This window comes from Sparus aurata, chromosome 24, assembly GCF_900880675.1.
Source record: "Sparus aurata chromosome 24, fSpaAur1.1, whole genome shotgun sequence".
NCBI lineage: Eukaryota > Metazoa > Chordata > Actinopteri > Spariformes > Sparidae > Sparus > Sparus aurata.
Genome location: NC_044210.1, coordinates 16,590,596 through 16,616,170, shown reverse-complemented (window position 1 = coordinate 16,616,170; position 25,575 = coordinate 16,590,596). Strand labels below are relative to the sequence as shown.

Below are 25,575 nucleotides of genomic sequence, written 5' to 3'. Positions count from 1 at the left end.
GTAGAGGCTGGTCTCCTGTTGGACAGAGAAGAAGACCACCAGAGACGTTAATTCACTTTCTAGTCTTCAGACACAGAAGCTTCTGTCCATAAAATAGTGGAAAACATCAGGAATAAACCTTCAGAGAATATTGGACCAAACTAATACAATAAAGTGAAATGAAGCATTGAAGACTGGTTCTATTGGGCAGCTTTCTAAAGTGAGAATATAAATTTAAGTGAAGAAGAACGAAGCTGAAAATAAACATCAAGTTTCATAAAACATCTTTCTCCACAGTTAAAACATGAATCAGTCACATGTTAGTCATTAACAGCTCACCTCTTTACAGCAGGGGTTTTTTCTTCCTTAAAATCTATGTAACGACCTTTTGACCGGTCACTCTTGAAGGACACACAGCTGGGCTCAGGTTCTGGTTCAGGTCCAGGTCCAGGTCCAGGTCCAGGTTCAGGTCCAGGTCCAGTGGTTTTACAGGGAGGGTCTCCCTCCTCTCTGTCCTCACACTGATTCATGCTGCTCATCTCACACACACTTTCATCTGGAGAGGAAACACAAATCATTCATCTGCACATCAACTGAAATCAGCCTTTGGGTCAGAAACACTCTTGAAGGACAAAATGTCTGAAAGTCGACTTCCTCTTCTAACATTTAAACTCAGAGCACATTATTCCAGAACTCACTGACTCTATTAATACATATTTCACTAAATGGCTGCTACAGGACATCAAACCAAAACTAAATCATGTCATTAAATCATTTGCATTCTGTTTTTTACTGTTCTCTACTAATAAAGTCGCTCACAGCAGTGACGTGAAATCTGGAGACAAATGTGAAAATGTCTTCTGACAGAAAAGAGACAGTGGACTGATCCAGGACCTGTCTTCACTGATCTGCAGGAAGGAAAGTGATGTCATCAGTGTGAGTTGTGTTTCAAAATAAAAGACTTTTGTCACACAGTAACACCAGGGACTCCAGAGGATGATCTCTCATTATATGTTTTATAATATTTACTTTGAATGACATGACATGTATCTGATGATTATGAACAAGAACACCAACATATTATAAGTCACATCAGCTACTATCAACAGCAGCAGGGAGAGAAGGAGGGACAGGAAGTCACCAGACTCCCTTGAGAAATCGCTCCACTTTGTGAGAAGTTGAGTTAAGAGAACCTTTATAAACTGTGTGAAAAGCTGTCGATGATAAATTCTTAATAATTCAGGCCTCCTATTAAATTCAACATATGTTATAGCCTAGTTTTAGGGGGTGCTGCAGCCCCTTCAGCACCTCCAGGTCCCGCATCCAGGTGAACAGCTGCTCACCAGCCTTGTATCAGTCATCAGTAAGTGGAGCTTACTAACAACTAACTCCACCTCTGCTCTTCCTCCACCGTTCTCCTCTCAACATGGAGGATGACGTTTGTAATGGCGGCTGTTTGAACTCACAGCTGTGAGTTTGTAGAAATGAACAATGGAGCGGCAGATCGTTGCTGTTTATAGTGTTGCTAAGCTAACGACAGCTTGTGTTAATGACTCAAATATTTTAAATGTGTAACATTACCTTCAGCTGGAGGTTCACATGGACACGACTGTCTGCACCACAACCATCACAGTGAATGAGACTTTGGACCAGCGCCGCCCGAAGAAGTTAGAGTTACACATTAATCACATCGTATGAATCATATCAGTGAAGTCTCATAACTTGTGTGTTTAATGAGAGTGTAAAGGTCAAATACATGTTCAGTTGTTGTTACTTTGGTTCAACAAAGCAGCTTTAGTGACTTTTACAGACCAACATCACTTTAACTGACTGTTAGTTTCTATGAGGTCACTACACAACAACTCACTAACAACTCGCAAGTTGTCATGAAAAAACATTCAGGTAACAACTTGTGTTATAAAATCCTTCAGCTGTGCTGCAGATACTTTGTGAGTTTTTAACTAGAACCTCGTCAAACTCACAGTAAAGTTACATGTTAGTGTTTGTGACTGTGATTCAGTTCAGGTCCAGTTTGAATGAAGTGATTTTGACGACGAGTTAACAAGCAGATTAAACTGATCTCAGTTCAGTCAGTAAATGTTAAATCATATCTTACCTTTAAAGGACTGAAAGCAGCAGGTGAGAGCAAACACAGTCCGTCCTCAGCTGCTGACGGTCTCTCAGGTGAGCTTCATCACAGGAGGAGGAGCCCAGGTGAGCTCTCACACTCTGTGTACACGCCCTGATGCCTGCTGGGTCCTAGTGCTCAACCCTTTGCTGCCTTCCCCTCCACATCAATAACAGTCCTGACTGTTGTGAAACACATCAGACCTCAGATCAGACTGAACTCACCTTCTTATCACAGTGTCATCATTCAAAGCACCAGGACAAACCACAGCTTCTCTCTGCCTGCTCACACAGGCAGCCATCTTGGCTCAAAGACCAGGCAGTTTCCCAGCTGATGTTTGCGTGTGAAAGCAGTTCAGGCCTTAAAGTAACTTCATGTCACTGCTTTACCTTCAGATAACAGCTTCAAAACCACTGTGATGCTACACTGACTTATAACAGGGTGAACCCTCTGGGATTGTAAACAGTCTGTGTTTTGTTTCTATTACAACATGAATCAATAATATTGAGACTTTATTCTTTCCTGATTTTAAACAGCGACCTGCCTTCTTCTGTCTGGTTTCAGGACAAAACCTCATTCAGAGGAGATTTTTGAAACAATTGTTGATTTTACACTAAACTGGTCAGAATCTCACAGCTTCTACGTCTTTTCATTTGTTTTCAGAAAATGTTTGTGTCGCTCAATAACAGACATAAATGAGTCCATTCAATGTGTTTCTGATTTATAGAACTACAGTGTCAACATGTGAAGTTACTGAGAAACACTTCTAATCCTTTAATGACTGTTTTGATTCATCATTTGGGAAACTGCCGCTGACTGATCTGGAATACTAGCAGGATCTTGCATCGCTGCTGTGAGGAGAAGTTCTCTGAGTTTTGACGACCTGGTCAGTCACAGTTTTGAAATCCACAAATCCCCCCTCAGGTCTCAGGATGTTGCTTCACATGTGATCCTGAGAGCACAGATCTACTTGTATAATCCAGAGTTTTAAGGAGTTCATCTGTCAGTTCATTAATATTGGTAACATCTGGGCAGTTCAGTAACCAGCTGGGCATCGGCTTAGTCTCCATCTTGGCTCAGCAAGAATCATGAACAGAACATAAAGATCAGAAGTTACACAAAGAAAAGGAAAACCCAGATAAACACTATAGTTATGACACTGAATTCACCTTGGATTACAATGCTCATTAAGTGGTAGTCAGACTTATTTTGGCAGATTTAAAATTTGCTCCTTCAGGCAGGTTTTGCTGCTGAAGGGCCTCACAAATGTGTCAGGGGCAGGACAGCTGTTATCACTGTCATGGAGGTGCAGAGAGGAGGCGGGGCACTCCTGGACTGATCTTGTCTCCCTTTCAGAGGGATGGGCACTGATGAAGGTGTCATGCATCAGAGACTGGGAACAGTAGCTAGAATATCTTCTGGGGGAAAACTACCTGTGACCTCACTGTGTGTTTCAGAAAGATGGAAGTCATGTAACTTATCTCTGTGTCTGGATGGAGGTTGAGGAGCTGACTTCATTCCCAAGGACTAAGGAGGTCAGTCAGGAAGTGTTCACATGGTCTGAGTGGAGAGGGAGTTAACCTTCCATCAAGGGAGGAGTGTGAACCAGAGGAACCAGAATCACATCGGCTCAACGACTGTGGTGGGGAAAGACGTTCTGACCCAAAGCCTTAACAACTCCTTTATGTGTGTGTTAGAGTCCATTTTGAAATCCACAATGAATGACTTCATCTGCTGGTCCCAACACTGCTCTGAATCTTTGAATCTGCTCTTCATTTCTGTGATGTGACGTCGTCGTCTTATCGTCCTTTATTGATCTCATTCTTTTATTCATCTCTTTATTTGCATCACCTGTTTCTGTTCAGTGTTTATTCTGTAATGTTCTTGATTCTGCTTGATTGTCAGAGCACTTTGTAAACTCTGTGTTTAAAGCTGCTGTAGAAATAAAGTTTATTGTAGTAAAAATCACATATTTGTGTGAAGCCTCAGCTTTAAGTATTTCTTTGAAGTATTCTGGAGAACTTCGGCACCTTTTCAGGTTATAAATTAAATTTGGGGAAAAGTGAGTGTTTTCCCATTAATACTGCAGCACGTCATCTTCAACAGTCAGATTCACCTTTTCAATTTAGTCCATCAGGGTTTAAATACTGAGGTATTAACGTGACTCGTTCTTTATCGAGCCTTGCATCTGCTAATTTCACTCCCCTTATCTCAAAGATTACATCTGATATTCAAAGATGGGGTAACCTCCCCCTTTCATTAACTGGCAAGATCAATGTTGTTAAAATGAATATTTTACCAACATTTCTATTTTGATTCCAGTCAGTTCCTCTTTTTTTGCCAAAATATTTCTTTGACTCACTGGATAAGATCATTTGTTCTTTTATTTGTGGTGGGAAATCACCGAGGGTTGGTTAAACTTTACTGCAGAGATGCAGACTTAGTGGAGGACTTGCATAACCTCATTTTTTTAAGCTTATATGGCGAAGTTTCAGGAGCAGGACCACATCATCAACAGCGTCAACTTCTGATATTCCTATAAATAACCACCTGACCCTCTCCTCGTCTTCGCTCTCGTATTCTGCGCCCCTCCCCCCCACCCAATTTCTCTCTCCCTGTTTCTTCTTTTCTTTCCTCTCCTTCGTGGGACCATGCGGGGGTCCGTCGCTGCCCGAGTGCGGGGGCGGATTCTCTACAGAGCTTCTCCACAACGCACTCGAAGAGCTCGAACAACCAAGATCTTCAACGTTTTGTTTTCTCTTTCTGTCATAATAAATCGTTTAAACGTATCTTGTTGAAGGTGTGGTCCTTGCTAGTGAACTAACTTACTATTGGGCTGCTCACATCCATAAACTTTGCTACTGGTTCAAATCTCCAGAATCCTCTTGGTGTAAATTGGAACTATCATCCTGTAGGGGATCTTCTATACCTGCTCTACTTTATTCCTCTTTACCTACAAAACCCTCTATATACTGATAATCAAGTGGTTCTTGTTGGACTTTAAAACTGGTCTGTAACAAGTGGAGCCACCGGGTCAGACAGAGAAAGACTTTTCTCACAGCTGTTTAGTTTCACGGACGAGATTCAAATCCAACAAAAGTCCTGAAAATACAGCCGGTCTTCAACAGCCACAAAACACTGAGAGAAACACAATGATTGTGATTAAAATGTGTTTTCTTCTCACATAATAATCAGACAGACATAAACAGATGTTGTGCAGTTTATCACGTCACTACGGACATAATTACATGTGTTAGCCAACACCATCAAACTTTTAGTTTCATCATTAGAAACACATGAAACAAGTCAGATTGTTTCAGGTGGAGTGTCGAGTACATTTGATCAGATTTTACTGTCCGTTCACAACTTTGTTCACAATGATTCTTTACAATTAAAGCTGCAGACGAGTCAATGTTTTCTGTTTCTTACATTTCACTAATAGTTGTGGATTTTATTGGAACAAGAGTCGGAATTCAAAACAACACATGACAGAAAGTACAAGTCAACGCAATTTACACAATTTAATGGAAGAAGTTTAAAATGTAAATGAAGAATCTTTTCAATCAGTTTGAATCATTTTGTACAAAGTTGACTGATGAATTTATGACAAGAAGCTGAAAGATTGATGTGACTGTGATCCTGTACAGACTCAACTGTTCAGCACTGACGATGTTTCTGTGACAGGAGGAGACTCTGCACACTAAACACCACACAGACTCACTGAGGAACCAGAACTGGACCAGATGAACCCAAATCCAGGATAAAGAGGTTCAGTGAATGTGGTGTTGAAGGTGTGGAGGTGGATCAGTGAGTCAGAGGAGACTCTGTAGAAGGACAGAGTGCCAGCAGGACAGTCCACATACACTGCTACTCTACCAGAGGAGGAGGAGGAGGAGGAGGAGGAGGAGGAGGAGGAGGAGGAGATGACTGCTCTTCTGTTATTGTGCCAGAGAAGAGTAACGACCACCATCAGAGCACCACAGACTCCAGGACTGATCATTCCGTCCAAACACACAGTCATCACTGTCTCCTTTCCTTCTGATTCTTCTGTAACTCACTGATATAGAAACTATTCCTCTCCACTCGACCACCCAGTAACAGCGACCAGTCAGACCAGTTCTACACAGCAGCTGAGGCCACCAGGACTCAAACCTCTCTGGATGATCAGGATATGACTGAACCTCCTTCACACGTGTCATCTTCCTGTTGTTGTCAGACAGTTTGATGTTTCTGCTGACTGTGTTTGTGTCGACTCTGAGCTCACAGGAATCTGATGGAGAGAAAAAGACACAACACAGCTGCAGTTATTAATGTGTCATCAGTGTGATGATGACATCACAGATGTGAATGAGTGATGTCACAGTGTTTCCATGAATGAAAGTAAAATGACACTCACACTTCCTCAGACCTGGTGTCAACCATCGGACTCCAGCAGGCTCCACCCTGAAAGGAGGAGGGGGGTCAGAGCAGCACATCCTCTTTCAGCATGCAAACATGGACATGACATGACTCTCATACACAGAAACACAATCTGTCCATCAGGCTGCTTCTCCCTGTTCTCCCTGAACCTCTTCACCTCTGCCACTCTCCTCACACACTGAGAGTGAGCCACAGGATGTTGGTGTGTGTGAAACACCATTCTTCATGGAACAAACATTTTAGAGGTGTGATTCTTCACCGGCATCACGATTCCATTACGATTCAGCTGTCAACGATTCTCGATGCATCTCAGTGTTCATCATCCTCAGTGATCTATATCACTGCACACAGCTGTCAGTCCACAAAATAAAAGCTGCATCTTTTCAATCATCAAACAAAACCGGCATCCATCTGCAGCGTCTTTCATGTTTGATGATGGTCCTTCTCTGCATCTTGATGCATCTTATAATGGAGACATTTCATCACCTCTAATACATTTATGTTGCTTTTACAATTTGAAGTTGTTTGAAATTGAACTGAACAAGACTGAAGGGGAAAATGTAAGGGCAATGTTTTATTCTTTTAATAAAATGCTGGAAATGTAAAAAACTAAAACCTGCATTATGCAGTTATTTCAAAGCTTTTATTTTGAAGCAGCAAAATCAGGAAACATTGGATTTCCACAAGCAGAAGCTTAACACGACTCCAGAACAGCTGAGAGTGAAACTGATTCAAAGTTTAAAGTTTTTTGTCGGTGACAGACGCTCTTTTTCAGGCAGAGATGTGATTCAGAGTCGGAAGGACGAAAGAGACGACAGACGGGAGGACAGATGCTTCTCCACGTATAACTGCAGTATTCCATCCATCCGCTTATCCAAAATCGGGTCGCGGGGGCAGCAGCTTTAGCAGCGAGTCCCAGACATCCCTTTCCCCGGCCACATTGGCTAACTCTGACTGGGGAATCCCCAGGCGCTCCCAGGCCAGAGAAGAGATATAATCCCTCCACCTGGTCCTGGGTCTACCCCTAGGTCTCCTCCCAGTTGGACGTGCCAGGAACACCTCCCTAGGAAGGCGCCCTGGTGGCATCCTCATTAGATGCCCGAACCACCTCAACTGGCTCCTTTCCACGCAGAGGAGCAGCGGCTCTACTCCGAGTCCCTCCCGGATGGCTGAGCTTCTTACCCTATCTCTAAGGGAGACCCCAGCCACCCTGCGAAGAAAACCCATTTCGGCCGCTTGTACCCGCGATCTCATTCTTTCGGTCATGACCCATCGCTCATGACCATAGGTGAGGGTAGGGACGAAGATTGACCGGTAGATCGAGAGCTTTGTCTTTCGGCTCAGCGCATGCAACACCGCACCCGCTGCTCCGACTCTCCTGTCAATCTCACGCCCCATCATCCCCTCACTCGTGAACAAAACCCTGAGGTACTTGAACTCCTTCACTTGGGGCAAGGACACATTCCCCACCTTGAGTAGGCAATCCACCGGTTTCCTACTGAGAACCATGGCCTCAGATTTAGAGGTGCTGATCCTCATCCCTGCCGCTTCACTCTCAGCTGCGAACTGATCCAATGAGCGTTGTAGATCTACAGCCGATGATGCCATCAAGACCACATCATCCGCAAAAAGCAGTGATGCGATCTTAAGGTCACCGACCTGTAACCCCTCCATACCACGACTGCGCCTTGAAATCCTGTCCATGTATATCACAAACAGGATTGGGGACAAGGCACAGCCCTGGCGGAGGCCAACACCCACTTGGAACAAGTCCGACTTACTTCCGAGTATACGCACACAGCTCTCGCTTTGAGAATATAGGGATTGGATGGCCCTGAGTAGGGACCCCCTCACCCCATACTCCCGCAGCACCTCCCACAGAACATCTCGGGGGACCCGGTCGTACGCCTTCTCCAGATCCACAAAACACATGTGGACTGGGAGATTGTACTCCCAGGCCCCCTCCAAGACCCCTGCCAGAGTAAAGAGCTGGTCCGTTGTTCCACGACCAGGACGGAATCCGCATTGTTCCTCTTCAATCCGAGGTTCGACAATCGGCCGGACCCTCCTTTCCAGCACCTTGGAGTAGACTTTCCCAGGCAGGCTGAGTAGTGTGATACCTCTGTAATTGGCACACACCCTCTGGTCTCCTTTCTTAAAGAGAGGGACCACCACACCTGTTTGCCACTCCTTCGGCACCGACCCCCACGCAATGTTGAAGAGGCGTGTCAACCAAGACAGCCCCTCAACACCCAGAGCCTTCAGCATTTCTGGTGGTATCTCATCGGTCCCTGGGGCTTTGCCACTGTGGAGTTGTTTGACTACCACAGTGACTTCACCCAGGGAAATCGGCGACGATACCCCATCATCCTCCAGCTCTGTCTCCATTACAGAGGGTGGCTGAGTGGGATTCAGGAGGTCACCAAAGTACTCCTTCCACCGCCCTATAACCTCCTCAGTCGAAGTCAACAAGGTCCCATCCCCGCTGTACACAGCTTGGATGGTTCCCCGCTTCCCCCTCCTGAGGTGGCAGACAGTTTTCCAGAAGCGCTTTGCGACGCCCGAAAGTCCTTCTCCATGTCGTCCATTTAGGTTCGGATCCAGAGCCGATGCTGTGCGTGGAGGCAAGCCCCACCAGATCCAACCGGTAACGCTCAACCTCCCGTCCCCAGAGCCAGCCTCTGCCGCCCAGGTCTGGGCTGCCGAGGCCCGCCACCACCACTGCCACCCATGTGGCAGCGCACCCGACCCTAGCGGTTTCTCCTGCGGATGGTGGGTCCACGGGATGGGGGAGGGAGAAGTGCCACGTTACTCTTTCGGGCTGTGCCCGGCCGGGCCCTGTGGCAGACCCGGCCACCAGGCGCTCGCTCACGGGCCCTCCGTCCGGGCCTGGCTCCGGACGTGGGCCCCGGGCTTCCTCCGGGCAGGGTCTCTCGCCTCACACCTCTTTTTTTCATGGGGTATTTTGAACCATACTTAGTCTGGCCCCTCACCTGAGACCAATTTGCCTTGGGAGACCCTACCGGGAGCACATGGCTCCTGACAACCTAGCTCCCAGGTTCATTGGGACACGCAAACCTCTCCACCACGATAAGGTGATGGTTCCCGGAGAGGCTGCAGTATTTATTTCCTTAAAAAAGCTGCCAAAGACAGTTACTACGTTACATTTGTTTGGTCCAATAATGTTGCTTTGTGGGACATTTCCATTTATTTAGTTGAGTGAAGGACCGACATGTGGCGATAAGCGCTGGAGCTAAATTTCACCCCTACCCACCCCCGAAAAATTCTCACAGAGGCGGAAAATTGGCGCAGCAGTGTGAATGGAGCTACTGACTGTCTGTGGCTGCAGCAGGACTCTACATACCTGAGAGTGTCCAGTCTCCAGCCTGGATCCTTCAGTCGAGCAGAAAGCTGCTTCATTCCTGAGTCTCCTGGATGATTGTAGCTCAGGTCCAGCTCTCTCAGATGGGAGGGGTTGGAGTCCAGAGCTGACACCAGAGAAGTACAGCCTTCCTCTGTGATCAGACAGCCTGACAGCCTGCAGACACACAAAACAACACACATCACACATAAGCTGACGGTCCTGATGATTCAGTGCACATCTGTGTTTAAGAATTTAATATTTATTATATTCATCATCTTAGTTTTCAATAATTTACTAATCAGCAATGAACACAGAGTCTAGCTGAAGCTGATGGAAATGCCATTAGGTTTGCAAATATTTGGTCACGAACCAACATATTGTACAGATTAAAATAATGATGATGAAAAGTGAGACGATCACCAAAGTAATTACAGTTCATCCTGAGGGGAGCATGAATGTCAAAACCCACATGACAACCCATCCAATGGTTGTTGAGATATGCAAGTCAGGATTAGTGCAGAATAGACTGACTGACAGATATTTTAAATATATATATAGATTAGCGGTGTCATTGGTTTTATATTATTACTTTGATGAGTGAAGGATCTGAAAAGTTGTCAGACTGTGAACGCTATCAGAACATCACACTCCTGTCCACACAGATGTCGTCTCACCTCTGTTGTGGCTCTGTTACAACCTCGGTAGGATCAGAGGCAGAATGAAACTGTTCCCCCCATTCCACCTTTGTAACTTTCACACCTACAGTGAGGTGGAATATGGACGCAAGATTCCTGCCTTGAAGAGGCAGTGTAGTGGGGCTTCTGTCCGGTTCTGCTCGAGGTTTCTACCTGTTAAAAGGCTTTTTTTTCTGACCTCTGTGTCAAGTGCTTGCCCATGGAGGAAATGTTGGGTCTTTTAAATAAATTGAATTATATTAGGAGTGTGATCAAGACCTGCTCCAATTGTGAAGTTACATAAAATAATGACATAAAATAATGAATCCTGACCTTAGAGTTTCAAGGACACAGTGTGGACTCCTTAGTTCAGCAGAAAGTAGCTTCACTCCTGAATCCTGCAGGTTGTTGTTACTCAGGTCCAGTTCTCTCAGACTAGAGGACTGGGAGCTGAGAACTGAGGACAGAGCTTCACAGCTTCTCTCTGAGAGGTTACAGCCACTCAGTCTGGATAAAGATGAACAGAACAAGACAATTATTTCTATTTGGGTGAATAACAGCACATTTACTGCATTCTAAAGAAACTTCTCTACACTTACAGAGCTTTGTTGGAGGCTTTGACCACTGGCAGCAGCCTCAGAAGAGCCTCCTCTGAAGCAGAGTATTTCTTCAGGTCAAACACGTCCAGATCTTTTGTTGATGACAGTAAGATGAAGACTAGAGCTGACAACTGAGCAGGAGACAGTTTATCTGTGGAGAGACGTCCTGATCTCAGGTACTGTTGGATCTCCTCCACTAGACAACGATCGTTCAGTTCATTCAGACAGTGGAACAGATTGATGCTTCTCTCTGGAGACAGATTCTCACTGATCTTCTGCTTCATGTACTCGACTGTTTGCTGATTGGTCCCTGAGATACTTCGTATCTGTGTCTGCAGACCTCGGAGGAGAGTCTGATTGGTCTCCAGTGAAAGACCGAGGAGGAAGCGTAGGAACAAGTCCAGATGTCCATTTGGACTCTGTAAAGCCTTCTTCACAGCACTCTGGTAGAAACGTGTTGATTTGCCTCCAAAGACTTCAGACCACCAGGATGTTGACTGCTCTTCTTCTGCCAGTAGATTGACTCCAGAGTTGATGAATGTCAGATGGACATGAAGAGCAGCCAGAAACTCCTGAACACTCAGATGGATGAAGCAGAACACCTTGTCCTGGTACAGTCCTCTCTCCTCTTTAAAGATCTGTGTGAACACTCCTGAGTACACTGAGGCTGCTCTGATATCGATGCCACACTCTGTCAGGTCTGATTCATAGAAAATCAGGTTTCCTTTCTGCAGCTGATCAAAAGCCAGTTTTCCCAGAGACTCAATCATCTTCCTGCTCTCTGGAGTCCAGTGTGGATCTGTCTCAGCTCCTCCATCAAACTTGACCTTCTTCACTTTGGCCTGAACCACCAGGAAGTGGATGTACATCTCAGTCAGGGTCTTGGGCAGCTCTCCTCCCTCTCTGGTCTTCAACACATCCTCTAGAACTGTAGCAGTGATCCAGCAGAAGACTGGGATGTGGCACATGATGTGGAGGCTTCGTGATGTCTTGATGTGGGCGATGATTCTGCTGGCCTGCTCCTCATCTCTGAATCTCTTCCTGAAGTACTTCTTCTTCTGTGGGTCAGTGAACCCTCTGACCTCTGTCACCATGTCAACACACCCAGGAGGGATCTGATTGGCTGCTGCAGGTCGTGTGGTTATCCAGAGGTGAGCAGAGGGAAGCAGTTTCCCCCTGATGAGGTTTGTCAGCAGCACATCCACTGAGGTGGACTCTCTAACATCAGTCAGGATCTCAGTGTTGTGGAAGTCCAGAGGAAGTCGACACTCATCCAGACCGTCAAAGATGAACACAACCTGGAACTCCTCAAAGCTGCAGATTTCTTTGGTTTCAGTGAAGAAGTCATGAACAAGTTCCACCAAGCTGAACTTTTTCTCTTTCAGCACATTCAGCTCTCTGAAAGTGAATGGAAATGTGAACTGTATGTCCTGGTTGGCTTTGTCTTCAACCCAGTCCAGAGTGAACTTCTGAGTTAACACTGTTTTCCCGATGCCAGCCACTCCCTTTGTCATCACTGTTCTGATTGGTTCGTCTCTTCCAGGTGAGGCTTTAAAGATGTCTTCTTGTCTGATTGTTGTTTCTGGTCTGTGTGGTTTCCTGGATGCTGTTTCAATCTGTCTGACCTCATGTTCATCATTGACCTCTGCAGTCCCTCCCTCTGTGATGTAGAGCTCTGTGTAGATCTGATTCAGAAGGGTTGGGTTTCCTGCTTTAGCGATCCCCTCAAACACACACTGGAACGTCTTCTGAAGGTTAGATTTAAGTTTACGCTGATTAACTCCAGAATGACTTTCTAAATAAACACACAACAAACAAGATCATTAAGTTATGTATAAAGACATTAACACAATATAAAGATTGTATATATAAACAGATTAATCATCATCAGACTTCAGTAAACGTCTCATTGATCCATCATGTTAAATCTTTAGTGAAATCCTCTTACTGCTCTGCAGACAGTCAGCCAGCTCTTCCTGCTTCATTCTCCTCAGGAAGTGAAGTGTGATCTTCAGAAATGCCTCTCTGCTGCTCCTCCTCTGCTCTTCATCCTCACCGTCCAACACCTCCTCATCCTCCCTCTGACTCTCGGAGCATTCTGGGTAATCTGAACTCAGAACCTTCCGGACCTTCTTCAGCTCATTTTTCACAAAAATGACAATGTTCTCCTCCAGCAGCTGAAACAGAATATTATGTGAATGACAACATTTAACATCAGATCCATGTTGGACAGATTCACCACTGGTCTGTAAAGTGCAGCATGGAGATTATTGTGAACAGACTGGATGTAAAAGTAGTTGTTGTTCATGTACAGACCATAAATATGGAGTCCAGGTGTGTCTGATGCTGCTGGACAGACGGACCTCTGGGAACCTCTGAGCTCTCCTGGTCGACTCTGTGGAGGAATCACGAAGAATCAGTCACATTGTGTTTGCAAAACTTTGAATCTGATACCAAAAAACTAAATTACTGGTTTGCTTTTCATACAAACTCTCTCCTGAAATTTATTTTGTCTGATTTGTGTTACCTGAAAGTCATTTATTGAATATTTTGTGGGTTGATTTTACGTGATTAACGACACAACGGCCTAAATACAAAGCAACTCGTAAATTCATCATTTGTAAATATAAGCTATATTCATGTCAACATGACTTGTGGGAAGAAAAAATATTTAAAGTCTGAGTTTTAAAATGCTCCTCGTGATCTTAGACATATTTGTAAAACTTTATCATTTTTGCATATTTAATAAATATTGTAAAACAGTAAAATGTTCTGCCTTCATTCATAACTTTTTCTCAAGTGTTCGAACTATATTTAAGAGACCAGAAAACAGGTTAATTGTTTTTACATATATTTTATATCTAATTAGCCGATGTATCAGTTATCACAGCTTTTTACTCTTAATATGGGTTTTGGTACCGGCCCCATGAAGTCCAGATGGGTCGGGCCTTTGTAACATCAGATATAACACACAGCCTTTCCTCTCCTCAGCAGCAGGTTCAGATTTCAGCAGGAGGTGAGTCACTGCTGTTTGTCCACAGGAGGAACACTGTCCTGTCAGAGTTGTTGAGGGACGGACATGAAGAAATGTGAACCTGTCCTTTAATACTAATCCTGCTCTGACCTCCATCATCACTCTGAGAACATGAAGACCATCAGGACAACTGGTCAGACTGGATTTAATGAGGACAAACATCAACAGAGAGCAACAGGACAACAACTTACTGTCTGTCTGAGGAATGTCCTTGTTTGAAATCAATGATCTCATCCATTGATCGGGACAAGAAGGATCTGGTGTAAACAGCATGAATCGGGTATATTTTAATGTTATTAACAGCTCACCTCTTTACAGCAGGAGGTTGTTGTCCTTTAAAATCAATGAGAAGATCTATTGACTCGTCACTCTTGAAGGACACACAGCTGGGTCCAGGTCCAGGTTCAGGTCCAGGTTCAGGTTCAGGTCCAGGTCCAGGTTCAGGTCCAGTAGAGGCTGGTCTCCTGTTGGACAGAGAAGAAGACCACCAGAGATGTTAATTCACTGTCTAGTCTTCAGACACAGAAGCTTCTGTCCATAAAATAGTGGAAAACATCAGGAATAAACCTTCAGAGAATATTGGACCAAACTAATTCAATAAAGTAAAATGAAGAGTTGAAGACTGGTTCTATTGGGCAGCTTTCTGAAGAATGTGAATTTAAGTAAAGAAGAACGAAGCTGAAAATAAACATCAGGTTTCAAAAAACATCTTTCTCCACAGTTAAAACATGAATCAGTCACATATTAATGTTATTAACAGCTCACCTCTTTACAGCAGGAGCTGGTTGTCCTTTAAAATCAATGAGAAGATCTATTGACTCGTCACTCTTGAAGGACACACAGCTGGGCTCAGGTCCAGGTCCAGGTCCAGGTCCAGGTCCAGTGGTTTTAGAGGGAGGGCCTCCCTCCTCTCTGTCCTCACACTGATTCATGCTGCTCATCTCACACACACTTTCATCTGGAGAGGAAACACAAATCATTCATCTGCACATCAACTGAACATTAATTGACTATTATTCATTTCAACCATGAAAATTTTAACATAAAACAATTATTTCTCAACAAGAAGTATAAAGTGACCTTTGAAAAAGAGAGAAAGGACAAAATGTTTGAAACATTCAACAAATAAAATGAAAATGTTAAAAACTAAGATGAGCTGCAGAATTACACAGCGCAGCTCCTGATTGGTCAGTGGTTATCAGCGGTTTAATGGACTAAATTCAAGAGATGTGAAGCAACGATTACACAGCAACACACACACCAATGAAATTATTATTCTAAACAACGTTTGGCTCTAAGAAACTGTCAAGTGTTCTCCACAACTTTTGACATCTTAAAGACCAAATGACACAGAGTCTTCACTTGGCAGGACAGGAGGGAGAAACTGAAAACTAACTATGAATTAAAGTCTGTCAGACAAATATTTGCCTTTAAAATGTCGTGGAGTAGAAATATAAAGTTGCATAAAAAGAAATATTAAAGCCTAAATACAGTATTTGAGTAAGTTTCAATCCACCTCTGTTGATAATAATCATTTAAAACTCTAATAGTTTCTATTTATTAACATATTTACTGTTGTCTGAGTTTGTTCATAAAATATTTCACTTGAATGTATTTAATGTCAGAAAAACATCAAGAAAAATAAAGACACTGATGTTTTATTATCATCATTATTATTATTATTATTATTATTATTATTATTAATAGACAACCAATACTTTGCTCGTGTGCTTCTGTTATTACATCTAACATGATTTTACCTGCATGTGATAAATTAACTGCATTCATTTTGAGTTCAGGGAGAAAAATGTCTCGACATCGAGCCTAAAAAATATTTCTTGTTTATGTGAAAATATATTACATATATTCATATATATGTGATCAATAAAATATTAATGCTTGTAAGAAAAGAGTTTTCCAACATGTTTTTTATGTAGTGAATCTTTTACAGATTCTGCTCGTCATCTTACTCTGATACAAAGAGCAGCGATCTGAGTTTAACCTCATGTGTGACTACTAAATGTGTTACAAGCTCAACAATACAATATAATATATAATATAGACCTATGTCACGAACATAACACTTGTTTACTTTATGGTTGCGAGTGTGCTTCACCTGTGTGACGTAGCTGAGGTCTGAGGTCACATGACGTAACACACCGTGGAGTAATAATATGAATAATGAGAAGAAGTTTAGCTTCTACGGTGAAACTCTAAATACTCAAAGATGTTTAACCAAGGTAGTTAAACTGTCGTCAGTCTGTGTTGGCTGTGTTTCAGTAAGTAAGCAAGTGTCGGCACAAAATGGCGGATATTCTTATCGGCAGTTGTTTCTCCTCCGTCGTCCCGAGTTTAAACTTAAACGAGTTCGTCGAGAAATATACAACCGAGCTTCACTTTTTGTGCTGTTTCCGGTGTAACAATGAAAAGTCGAGCTTGTGTTAGCGAGTCGAACATGTCAGCTTCATTACATTACCTTCAACTGGAGGTTCAGACGGCCAATTCAGGTGCGCAACACACCTGTGAGAGAAAGTGAAAGTAAACTGTGAGGAGGAAACAGCCAGAGAGGCGTGTGACTGACTGGGAGTTAGGGTTGGGCGGTATGAGCAAAATCTTATATCACGGTATGAGTCATTTCATATCACGGTAACGGTTTATATCGCGGTATGTTTTTTCTCCCCTGTAAATTCAATTAATGGCTTAAAATAATCATACTGTTGCATTTGATCATTTTCCTCTTTTATTTTTATTTGCTCACAGCAGCATAACATTATTTTAAAGAAAATGTGCGAACGCTCGTTCACGTCAGTCGGGGGGTTGGACGGACGGACGGTCATCAACTCCGTCACCCGGGGGACGGACGGACGCTCGTTGCCGTTAGCCGGGAGCTAACCGGGGGACGGACGGACGGTCATCAACTCCGTCACCCGGGGGACGGACGGACGCTCGTAGCCGTTAGCCGGGAGCTAACCGGGGGACGGACGGACGCTCGTCACCGTCACGCGCGGAGTATACCATCTGGGGAGAATCCTGCTTAGGCGGGAGGCAAAAATGCTTGGGCGCCGCGCCTAAGCCGTATAATGGCAGGGAAAACCCTGGATTGTTATCACCCCGGTAAAGCTGTTTCTTCTTCGTCGTGCTCATGCAACCGCGCCGAGCAGTCTGCTGCAGTGTCTGCAGTGCCCCGTGTGTTGAGGCAGTGTAACTACAGTGACTTAGAGAGATGCCGCAGACATCTGCTCTTTCTCCGGTATAAACGGTATTGCTAAATCTCTACCGGTGGACACTTTTATACCGTCACACGGTATAATACCGTCATACCGCCCAACCCTACTGGGAGTCTTCCTGTTAGACTGAGGGGGCTGCAGCACGACCCACAACGAGCTAACACATGCCGAATTTACAAGAACGCCCAAATAATGAAGAATCAGTCACAAACAGCGTTTCAGGAGGTTATAAAGTGTCTCCTAACTCAAAAACTCACTAAATGGAGAGATTTCATAAGGGAGTCTGGGGGTTGACATGTTCAAACTGTTAGTGACGTCGCCACAGAGGATTTCTGGGTATTGAAGTTCCAATCAAGAGTAGAACGTGTTGGTCAGAATGTTTTCACAGCTGATGTGGACACCATTCATTATTAAATACGGCACATTTCAATGAATATCCTTGAATATATTTGTCTGTGTGATTTAGCTGCTGTGATAAAAAACAAATGTGTTTTTATCACACTGGAACAGAAAACCCTCAGACTATACAATCTGTGATGATGCTCACCTGGTTTCCACCTTTTTACATGGCAGCAAAGAAGCACTAGATGGAAGCAGAATTCAATTAAAAAATGTAAAACGTTTTAAAATGCTTTCTCCACATATTCCTAACTATCTGGACCTACTTGTTAACTCGGCAAGGATTATACGCAAAAACAATATAACCAGACTCCCTTAACAAATCGTCTGTTTATAAGAGTTGTTGAGTGAGGAGAAACTTTATAGACTTTGTGAAACAGCTACAACAATGAAGTGTCAGAGCTGTCAGACTGAGCGCGCAGGACACGAGATTCACCACAAGAGGGAGCTAAAGGGCAGCAAAGCAGAGGAGAAGCACCACAAGACACAAAAACATACTTTAATAAATGTCTTTGACCTGTTTCACTGTTTTCTGTCACTTTACTCATTTATGTTTTCTTTTTATGTGTGATTTGATTCAGAAAGTGCTCCATGAATTATCATCAGGAGGGTTGAAAGCTTTAATTTTTCTCCTTTTTGTTCATGTTCTTATTTTTCTGAGTTTAAAATGATCCTCATCTGTATCTACCCAGAGCTGCTGTCAGATATTAAAGGGTAAATTCAACTGAAAATAGGAATTCATTCCTTATCTCTTCAACTCCATGATGCAGTTCAAAGATTTCTGAACCATTTGTCTTCCACATTAGTGAAGGGCTGGGAATCCTCAACAACCATGCTGACCATGCCTCATCCACATCAGACCACCTGGTTCAGATCGACACCTCTCTGTCTCAACATCTCCTTTATTGCTGCAGATATGTCCTCTCCTCTCGATGTGTCTCAGTGGTGTTACAGCCAACAGCTCCTCACAGAGCTCTTTGTCATCTCTGGGAAAAGATGGAAACCTTTTAGAAACAGGTGAGCATCATCAAAGATCATCTAGACTCTAGACGATCTTTGATGATGCTCACCTGTTTCTAAAAGGTGAAACCAGGTGTTTCCACTGACAGAGGAGATCATTCCGGCTCCATCTACTTCCTGCTAAGACCCTCAGACTATACAATCTTTGACGATGCTCACCTGTTTCTAAAAGGTTTCCACCTCTTTCATTCCATCCTGGATATTTTCAAAGTCAAAGTGATCAAACTCTGGTTTAACGTGTCACATCTGTTGTCAGAACGGTAGAAACACTTAAAACAATAAATAACATGAAGTTAACAGTAGAAAAACACCACGTCAGCAAAATGAGACAGTTTAATGAATATATACATAATAATACAGACTTTTTTGTGTTGTATTCTAATCAGCTGTTAATATTCAGTTTTTGTAATAAAACATCCTGATAAACAACCTGTTTTTACATCCATCTGTTTATTATGTCACCATGGAAACCATCAGATGAGTTTATGAACACGATCACAGGTTTGTTTTTTCTTCTCATCATTATAAAAACACATAAAACAACCAGAAACATCAACATGTGAGTGACACACATCTTGTTAAATAAAGTTTCAGAGACGTTTGATTTTACGTCCTGAATGTTTTTCAGGTTAAAGTGTTGAAATATGAAAACTGAAGTGGTGTGGAAAGTATGACACGTGTTATTTTCAGAACATCAGTAAAGGACAGAGTAAAATAAGATATTTAGATGTTCTGTAGATACGGGTCGCTCCACACCGACTGACCCAGGACCTGCCAGCTCATGTCACACATTCTTTTTAAAGACATTTGTGTTGAAACTTTTGTTCAATTCATGACAACTTGTAAAATCCAAATAGTTGTTTTGTCTCAAATTTCACCAAAATCCTGAAATTGAGTTTAAAGAGTCAAAGTTCAAAAATCCACAAGTTAAAAAGTATTTGGAGTTCAGCTGCACGATCACATTCAGTTCATTTAAGTTTCTACATGAAGTGTTGGAGAAGCAGGAAAAGTTCTGGATTGTGGGTGAGTTGGCTGGTTGGAACGACCCATAATCACTACATGACTTATTGATTCACACACATGTTGAAGCATTGAACAGATTTGGTGAGAACTTAAAACGTTTGACAAAAGAAATGAAGAGAAAATGAATGATTGAATGTGAGTGTTAAACAAATGAGTCACATACAGATTGATGAGAGTCGTCAGGACAGAAGATCTCTGAGTCCCACTGATTCTGTGCTGCCACCTGCTTTCATTTCATCATCAATTCATGTCTCAGCAAACTTTTACACTCATTCTGTTTTGCTTTTATTATTTATTTGTTCCTTCTCTAAAAGAAAACATGTTTAAGCTTTAAGAATATTAAAAATCTGTTTTAAAAAACGTCTTTTATCCTGAAACAAGTCAGAATAATAAAATAAAAAGAGGAGTTTAAGTTGTGCTCGCTGTGCTGCAATCAGACAGAATAATACTTGTTTCAGATATTTTCTAAAATCAAGTCAAAGTTTTTGTTCTTCACTCGATTTCTGATGCCAGGAAAGAAAGTTTAAAGGAGCAGTTTGTAATTTAGTTGAAGAAACAACAAGCAGACAAAGATCTTCATCAGCTGATCAATAAACTAAATAAACAAACTTTATACTGTTTGACTGTGTTTATATGTGGCGGACCCTGCCACCTCTCTGGTTTCAAACAGTGTTCTGTTGGAAAAATTGTCTTATTACCTCATTAATATTGTAAATATTTGATTTTCTTATATTGAGCTACTTTAGCAGAGGAGAAACATTTCAGTGATGCTGTGCGACATCTTTCAGTCTGATTATAAACTCGTCAGCTGATCGTTTCACAAACAGTCAGATTTAAACAAAAAGGAACAATTTGTACAAGTTTTGGACTCTTTGCTCTGAACATCAACGTTCAGAAACATCAAACATGAGCTCAAATCTCTTCAGCACTTGTTTAAAAACGTCATCAGGACAGTTTAGTTTGTGATCTCTGAAAGTGTTTCAGTATTTCATCCGGCTCTCAGACTTCCAAACATCTTCAGCCAACTGGCTCAGACAGAGAAAGACTTTTCTCACAGCTGTTTAGTTTCACAGACGAGATTCAAATCCAACAAACATCCTGAAAATATCAGATTTTACTGTCCATTCACAACTTTGTTCACAATGATTCTTTACAATTAAAGCAACAGACGAGTCAATGTTTTCTGTTCCTTACATTTCACTAATAGTTCTGGATTTTATTGGAACAAGAGCCAGAATTCAAAACAACACATGACAGAAAGTACAAGTCAACGCAATTTACACAATTTAATGGAAGAAGTTTAAAATGTAAATGAAGAATCTTTTCAATCAGTTTGAATCATTTCGTACAAAGTTGACTGATGAATTTATGACAAGAAGCTGAAAGATTGATGTGACTGTGATCCTGTACAGACTCAACTGTTCAGCACTGACAATGTTTCTGTGACAGGAGGAGACTCTGCACACTAAACACCACACAGACTCACTGAGGAACCAGGACTGGACCAGAAGAACCCAAATCCAGGATAAAGAGGTTCAGTGAATGTGGTGTTGAAGGTGTGGAGGTGGATCAGTGAGTCAGAGGAGACTCTGTAGAAGGACAGAGTGCCAGCAGGACAGTCCACATACACTGCTACTCTACCAGAGGAGGAGGAGGAGGAGGAGGAGGAGGAGGAGGAGGAGGAGGAGGAGGAGGAGGAGGAGGAGGAGAAGGAGGAGGAGGAGGAGGAGAGGACTGTTTCTCTGTTATTGTGCCAGACAGAGTAACGACCATCATCAGAGCACCACAGACTCCAGGACTGATCATTGTATCCAAACACACAGTCTTTAATGTCTCCTTTCCTTCTGATTCTTCTGTAACTCACTGATATAGAAACTCTTCCTCTCCACTCGACCTCCCAGTAACAGCGACCAGTCAGACCAGTTCTACACAGCAGCTGAGGCCACACGGACTCAAACCTCTCTGGATGATCAGGATATGACTGATCCTCCTTCACATGTGTCATCTTCCTGTTGTTGTCAGACAGTTTGATGTTTCTGTCGACTGTGTTTGTGTCGACTGTGAGCTCACAGGAATCTGATGGAGAGAAAAAGACACAACACAGCTGCAGTTGTTAATGTGTCATCAGTGTGATGATGACATCACAGATGTGAATGAGTGATGTCACAGTGTTTTCATGAATGACAGTAAAAAGACACTCACGTCTCCACGGACCTGGTGTCAACCATCGGACTCCAGCAGGCTCCACCCTGAAAGGAGGAGGGGGGTCAGAGCAGCACATCCTCTTTCAGCATGCAAACATGGACATGACATGACTCTCATACACAGAAACACAATCTGTCCATCAGGCTGCTTCTCCCTGTTCTCCCTGAACCTCTTCACCTCTGCCACTCTCCTCACACACTGAGAGTGAGCCACAGGATGTTGGTGTGTGTGAAAGAGGACGACAACATCTGAGAACACACACAAACCTCCTGTTGGATTTATCACTTCATCTTTATTTTATTGGATGTTGTTGCTGTTTCCTGTGGGCGACCTTACGCTTGCTGTTTGATCCAATGTCAACTTGTGCTTATGTTTCTATATTATAGGACTTTTGGATTTGGACGTCAGAACTTTTGAGGTCCGATTCCTGTTTGAAGCTTGGAGGGCTTTTCTGAATCTCAGCTGTACAGTCTGCTTTTTGTTCTTGCTGTGTTTCTGCTGCTTTGTTTTACTGTGCAAAGAAACAAATACAATTTATACGTAATAAATCAATCAGAAAACATTGGACGTTGGTTCCCGACCTCTGCCACAAAACCAAGTGACAGAGACTCCCAGACTGTTTCCCTCCAGAACCTCACAAGTGTCACTGAAGCTGTTTGTGATAGAAACAGTTTCATGGTTTCATGTGTTGACATGTTCATGTTACTATAGTTTGGTGCTGGATTGATATCTGATGTATATTACAGCAGTAATAGTTACTGTGAGGAGAACTTCATGTCATGTTTGATGCCATTAAAAGCAGAAACAATGACAGAAAATGTCTCTCAGTCTGAAATCTGCTGTGGTGAACATGATGTGTCCAGATGTGACCAGAGGAACATCTGACTATGAAGCCAGGAATCTGTCTTTCTTTCTGTCTGTCTGTGGTTCACATGTCTCCAGACATGTTAGCTAACGTTAGCTAGCTAGCTAAAAGTTCAAATTAAGCAGGACTCGCGTAACTAACGGCTGTTAGGTAACGCTGGCGGCCTTTAGCCAGCTAGCTAACGGCCGCTAACGTTAGCTACGTTAGCGGCCGTTAGCGCGCTAGCTATCGATAGCGACCGTTAGCTAGCGTTAGCTGGGTAGCTAACATGAGTCCTTCTCCATCTGAACTTGTAGCTAGCTAGCTAACGTTAGCGTTAGCTAATGAAGCAGGACTCAAGTGACTAATGGCCGTTAGCTAGCTAGCTACTTCAGAACCACTCACACATTTTGTTACACTTTGAGACACCAAAAATGAGCGCAGGTGTATTTTGCTTATTTTTGTTTACATGTTATGTGTTTACAACTTGTTTGGAGTCCTGTTGTGGTAAATTCAGTGGGCCATATTTTCCAGAAATTCCATCACTCTTTGCAGCTGTGAAGACCCTCATTTCAGATAAGGTCACAGAGAGCTCAGGCTATGAAGGTGAAAGTGAATATGAGGCCAGTGTTGCTCTACAATCACCACCTCCTTAACCCACATCTCCCAAACCAACAAAGTACATTTTTGTAATGATCAATTAAAAACATAAAACATTCTGTCACTGGTGATTTTCTTTGTTTTTATTCCTGTGTTTCTTTCCTTCTTACAATTAATTAGGTGCAACTAGTGAATGATAAATGGTAAATGGTCTGCATTTTTATAGCGCTTTTCCAGTCTAACGACAGCTCAAAGCGCTGTACAACACATGCCACATTCACCCATTCACACACACATTCATACACTGATGACGGAGGCTGCCATGCAAGGCGCCAACTGCTCATCAGGAATAATTTGGGGTTCAGTATCTTGCTCAAGGACACTTCGACATGCAACTAGGGGGAGCTGGGATTCAAACTGATGACCTTCTAATCACTAGACGACCCGCTCTACCCACTGAGCCACAGCCGCCCCCACTCCACCGGAGTGTCTGCTCATTGTTGGGAGACTGCAAAAGCTCAACCCACAGTGAAAGGAAAGGCCCGCACCCTTCTGCTGGGCCTGTTCAGCACTGATGTCCTACTGAAGTCCAACCTGACGGGAGGGGTCAACAAGGTCGGTCCATCTGCAGAGAGACGCAGCCTCTGGACCCCAAGAAGCTTAAAGCAGGGGTACTCAAATACGAATCTTGAAGGGCCACAAAGATTTTTTTCAATGACTCAAAGGTCCATCTATTGAGGTCGGTCAGGCCACATGCAAAAATACTGTAATATTCAAAACAAAATACGAACAGAAATGAAATGTAATTTCTATTTTAACATAAATTAAAATACATAGTTGAATATTTCCTCTTTTGGTTTGCCTTCAAACATTGTGTCCATCACTTCAGTCATGCATTATTTTATTTCATTGTGACATAGATGTGACAAGAATCCTGCTTGCAGCTTGATATGACGATTTCAGTGCACTTATTTGTGTTGTGCTTATCTCTGAATTTTGAGGAAATGTCTCCTCAAAGCTTCATCTCATAATGCCGTTTCAAATTGGGAATCTTCATCACAGCTTCTCCTGGCATATTGTAATGCACCTTGTGGACTGTGGCGCAATGACTCTTGGGTATTCTGTGGGTGTTGGTGTAATTATGGTTCGTGAATGTGTCTGTGAATAAGATGATATGTAAGATGGTTGTGGGTTAATTCACGTAATTTGTTCTTTGATTAAATGGTGTTGAGTTTGGACAAAGATGATAAAAACATTTGGCACCATGAGTGTAACAAACATTTTAGAGGTGTGAATCTTCACCAGCCTCACGATTCCATTACGATTCAGCTGTCAACGATTCTCGATGCATCTCAGTGTTCGTCGTCCCCAATGATCTATATCACTGCACACAGCTGTCAGTCCACAAAATAAAAATTGAATCTTTTCAATCATCAAACAAAACATGTATCCATCTGCAGCGTCTTTCACATTTGATGATGCTCTGTCTCTGCATCATGATGCATCTTATAATGGAGACATTTCATCACCTCTAATACATTTGTGTTGCTTTTACAATCTGGAAAGTTGTTTGAAAGTAAACTGAACAAGACTAAAGAGGAAAATGTAAGAGCAATGTTTTATTCTTTTAATAAAATGCTGGAAATGTAAAAAACTAAAACTCTGCTTTTGTGTTTTTATGTGATTAATGGGTTATGAAAATAGTTGTTAGTTGCAGCTCTATAACTTGTGACAACAAACACTACTCTGTGTTGTGTTGGTAGGGAGTGAGTCTCTCTGGTATGTGACAGAGCTACGAGCACGTTGCTGCAGTCACAGTAAAGTGCTGCTGTTATTACTGTAGTCGGACATAAAGTGTGTGGATAGACTCAGTTAGTAACTGAAACCATGTGTTGTTTGCTGCCACAGAAGATAAATTAAAAGTCCATTCATGCAAAGTTGTCACGCGATCTTCCTGCATTTAATAATTCCTATAAATCCTTCACAATAAGAGTCCTGCATTATGCAGTTATTTCAAAGCTTTTATTTTGAAGCAGCAAAATCAGGAAACATTGGATTTC

The 25,575-nt window shown here is 42.7% G+C and overlaps 1 protein-coding gene across 1 annotated transcript in view; it reads right to left on the bottom strand.

Moving 5' to 3' along the window:
* Nucleotides 1–25,575, bottom strand: part of LOC115576511 (NLR family CARD domain-containing protein 3-like) — a gene marked incomplete at both ends in the record, with an annotated part of 105,287 nt that overhangs the window by 47,366 nt on the left and 32,346 nt on the right. The window contains one exon of the mRNA XM_030409048.1: nucleotides 10,898–11,071. Within this exon, the coding sequence (XP_030264908.1) occupies nucleotides 10,898–11,071 (174 nt within the window). The remainder of the gene's footprint in view (nucleotides 1–10,897; nucleotides 11,072–25,575) is intronic.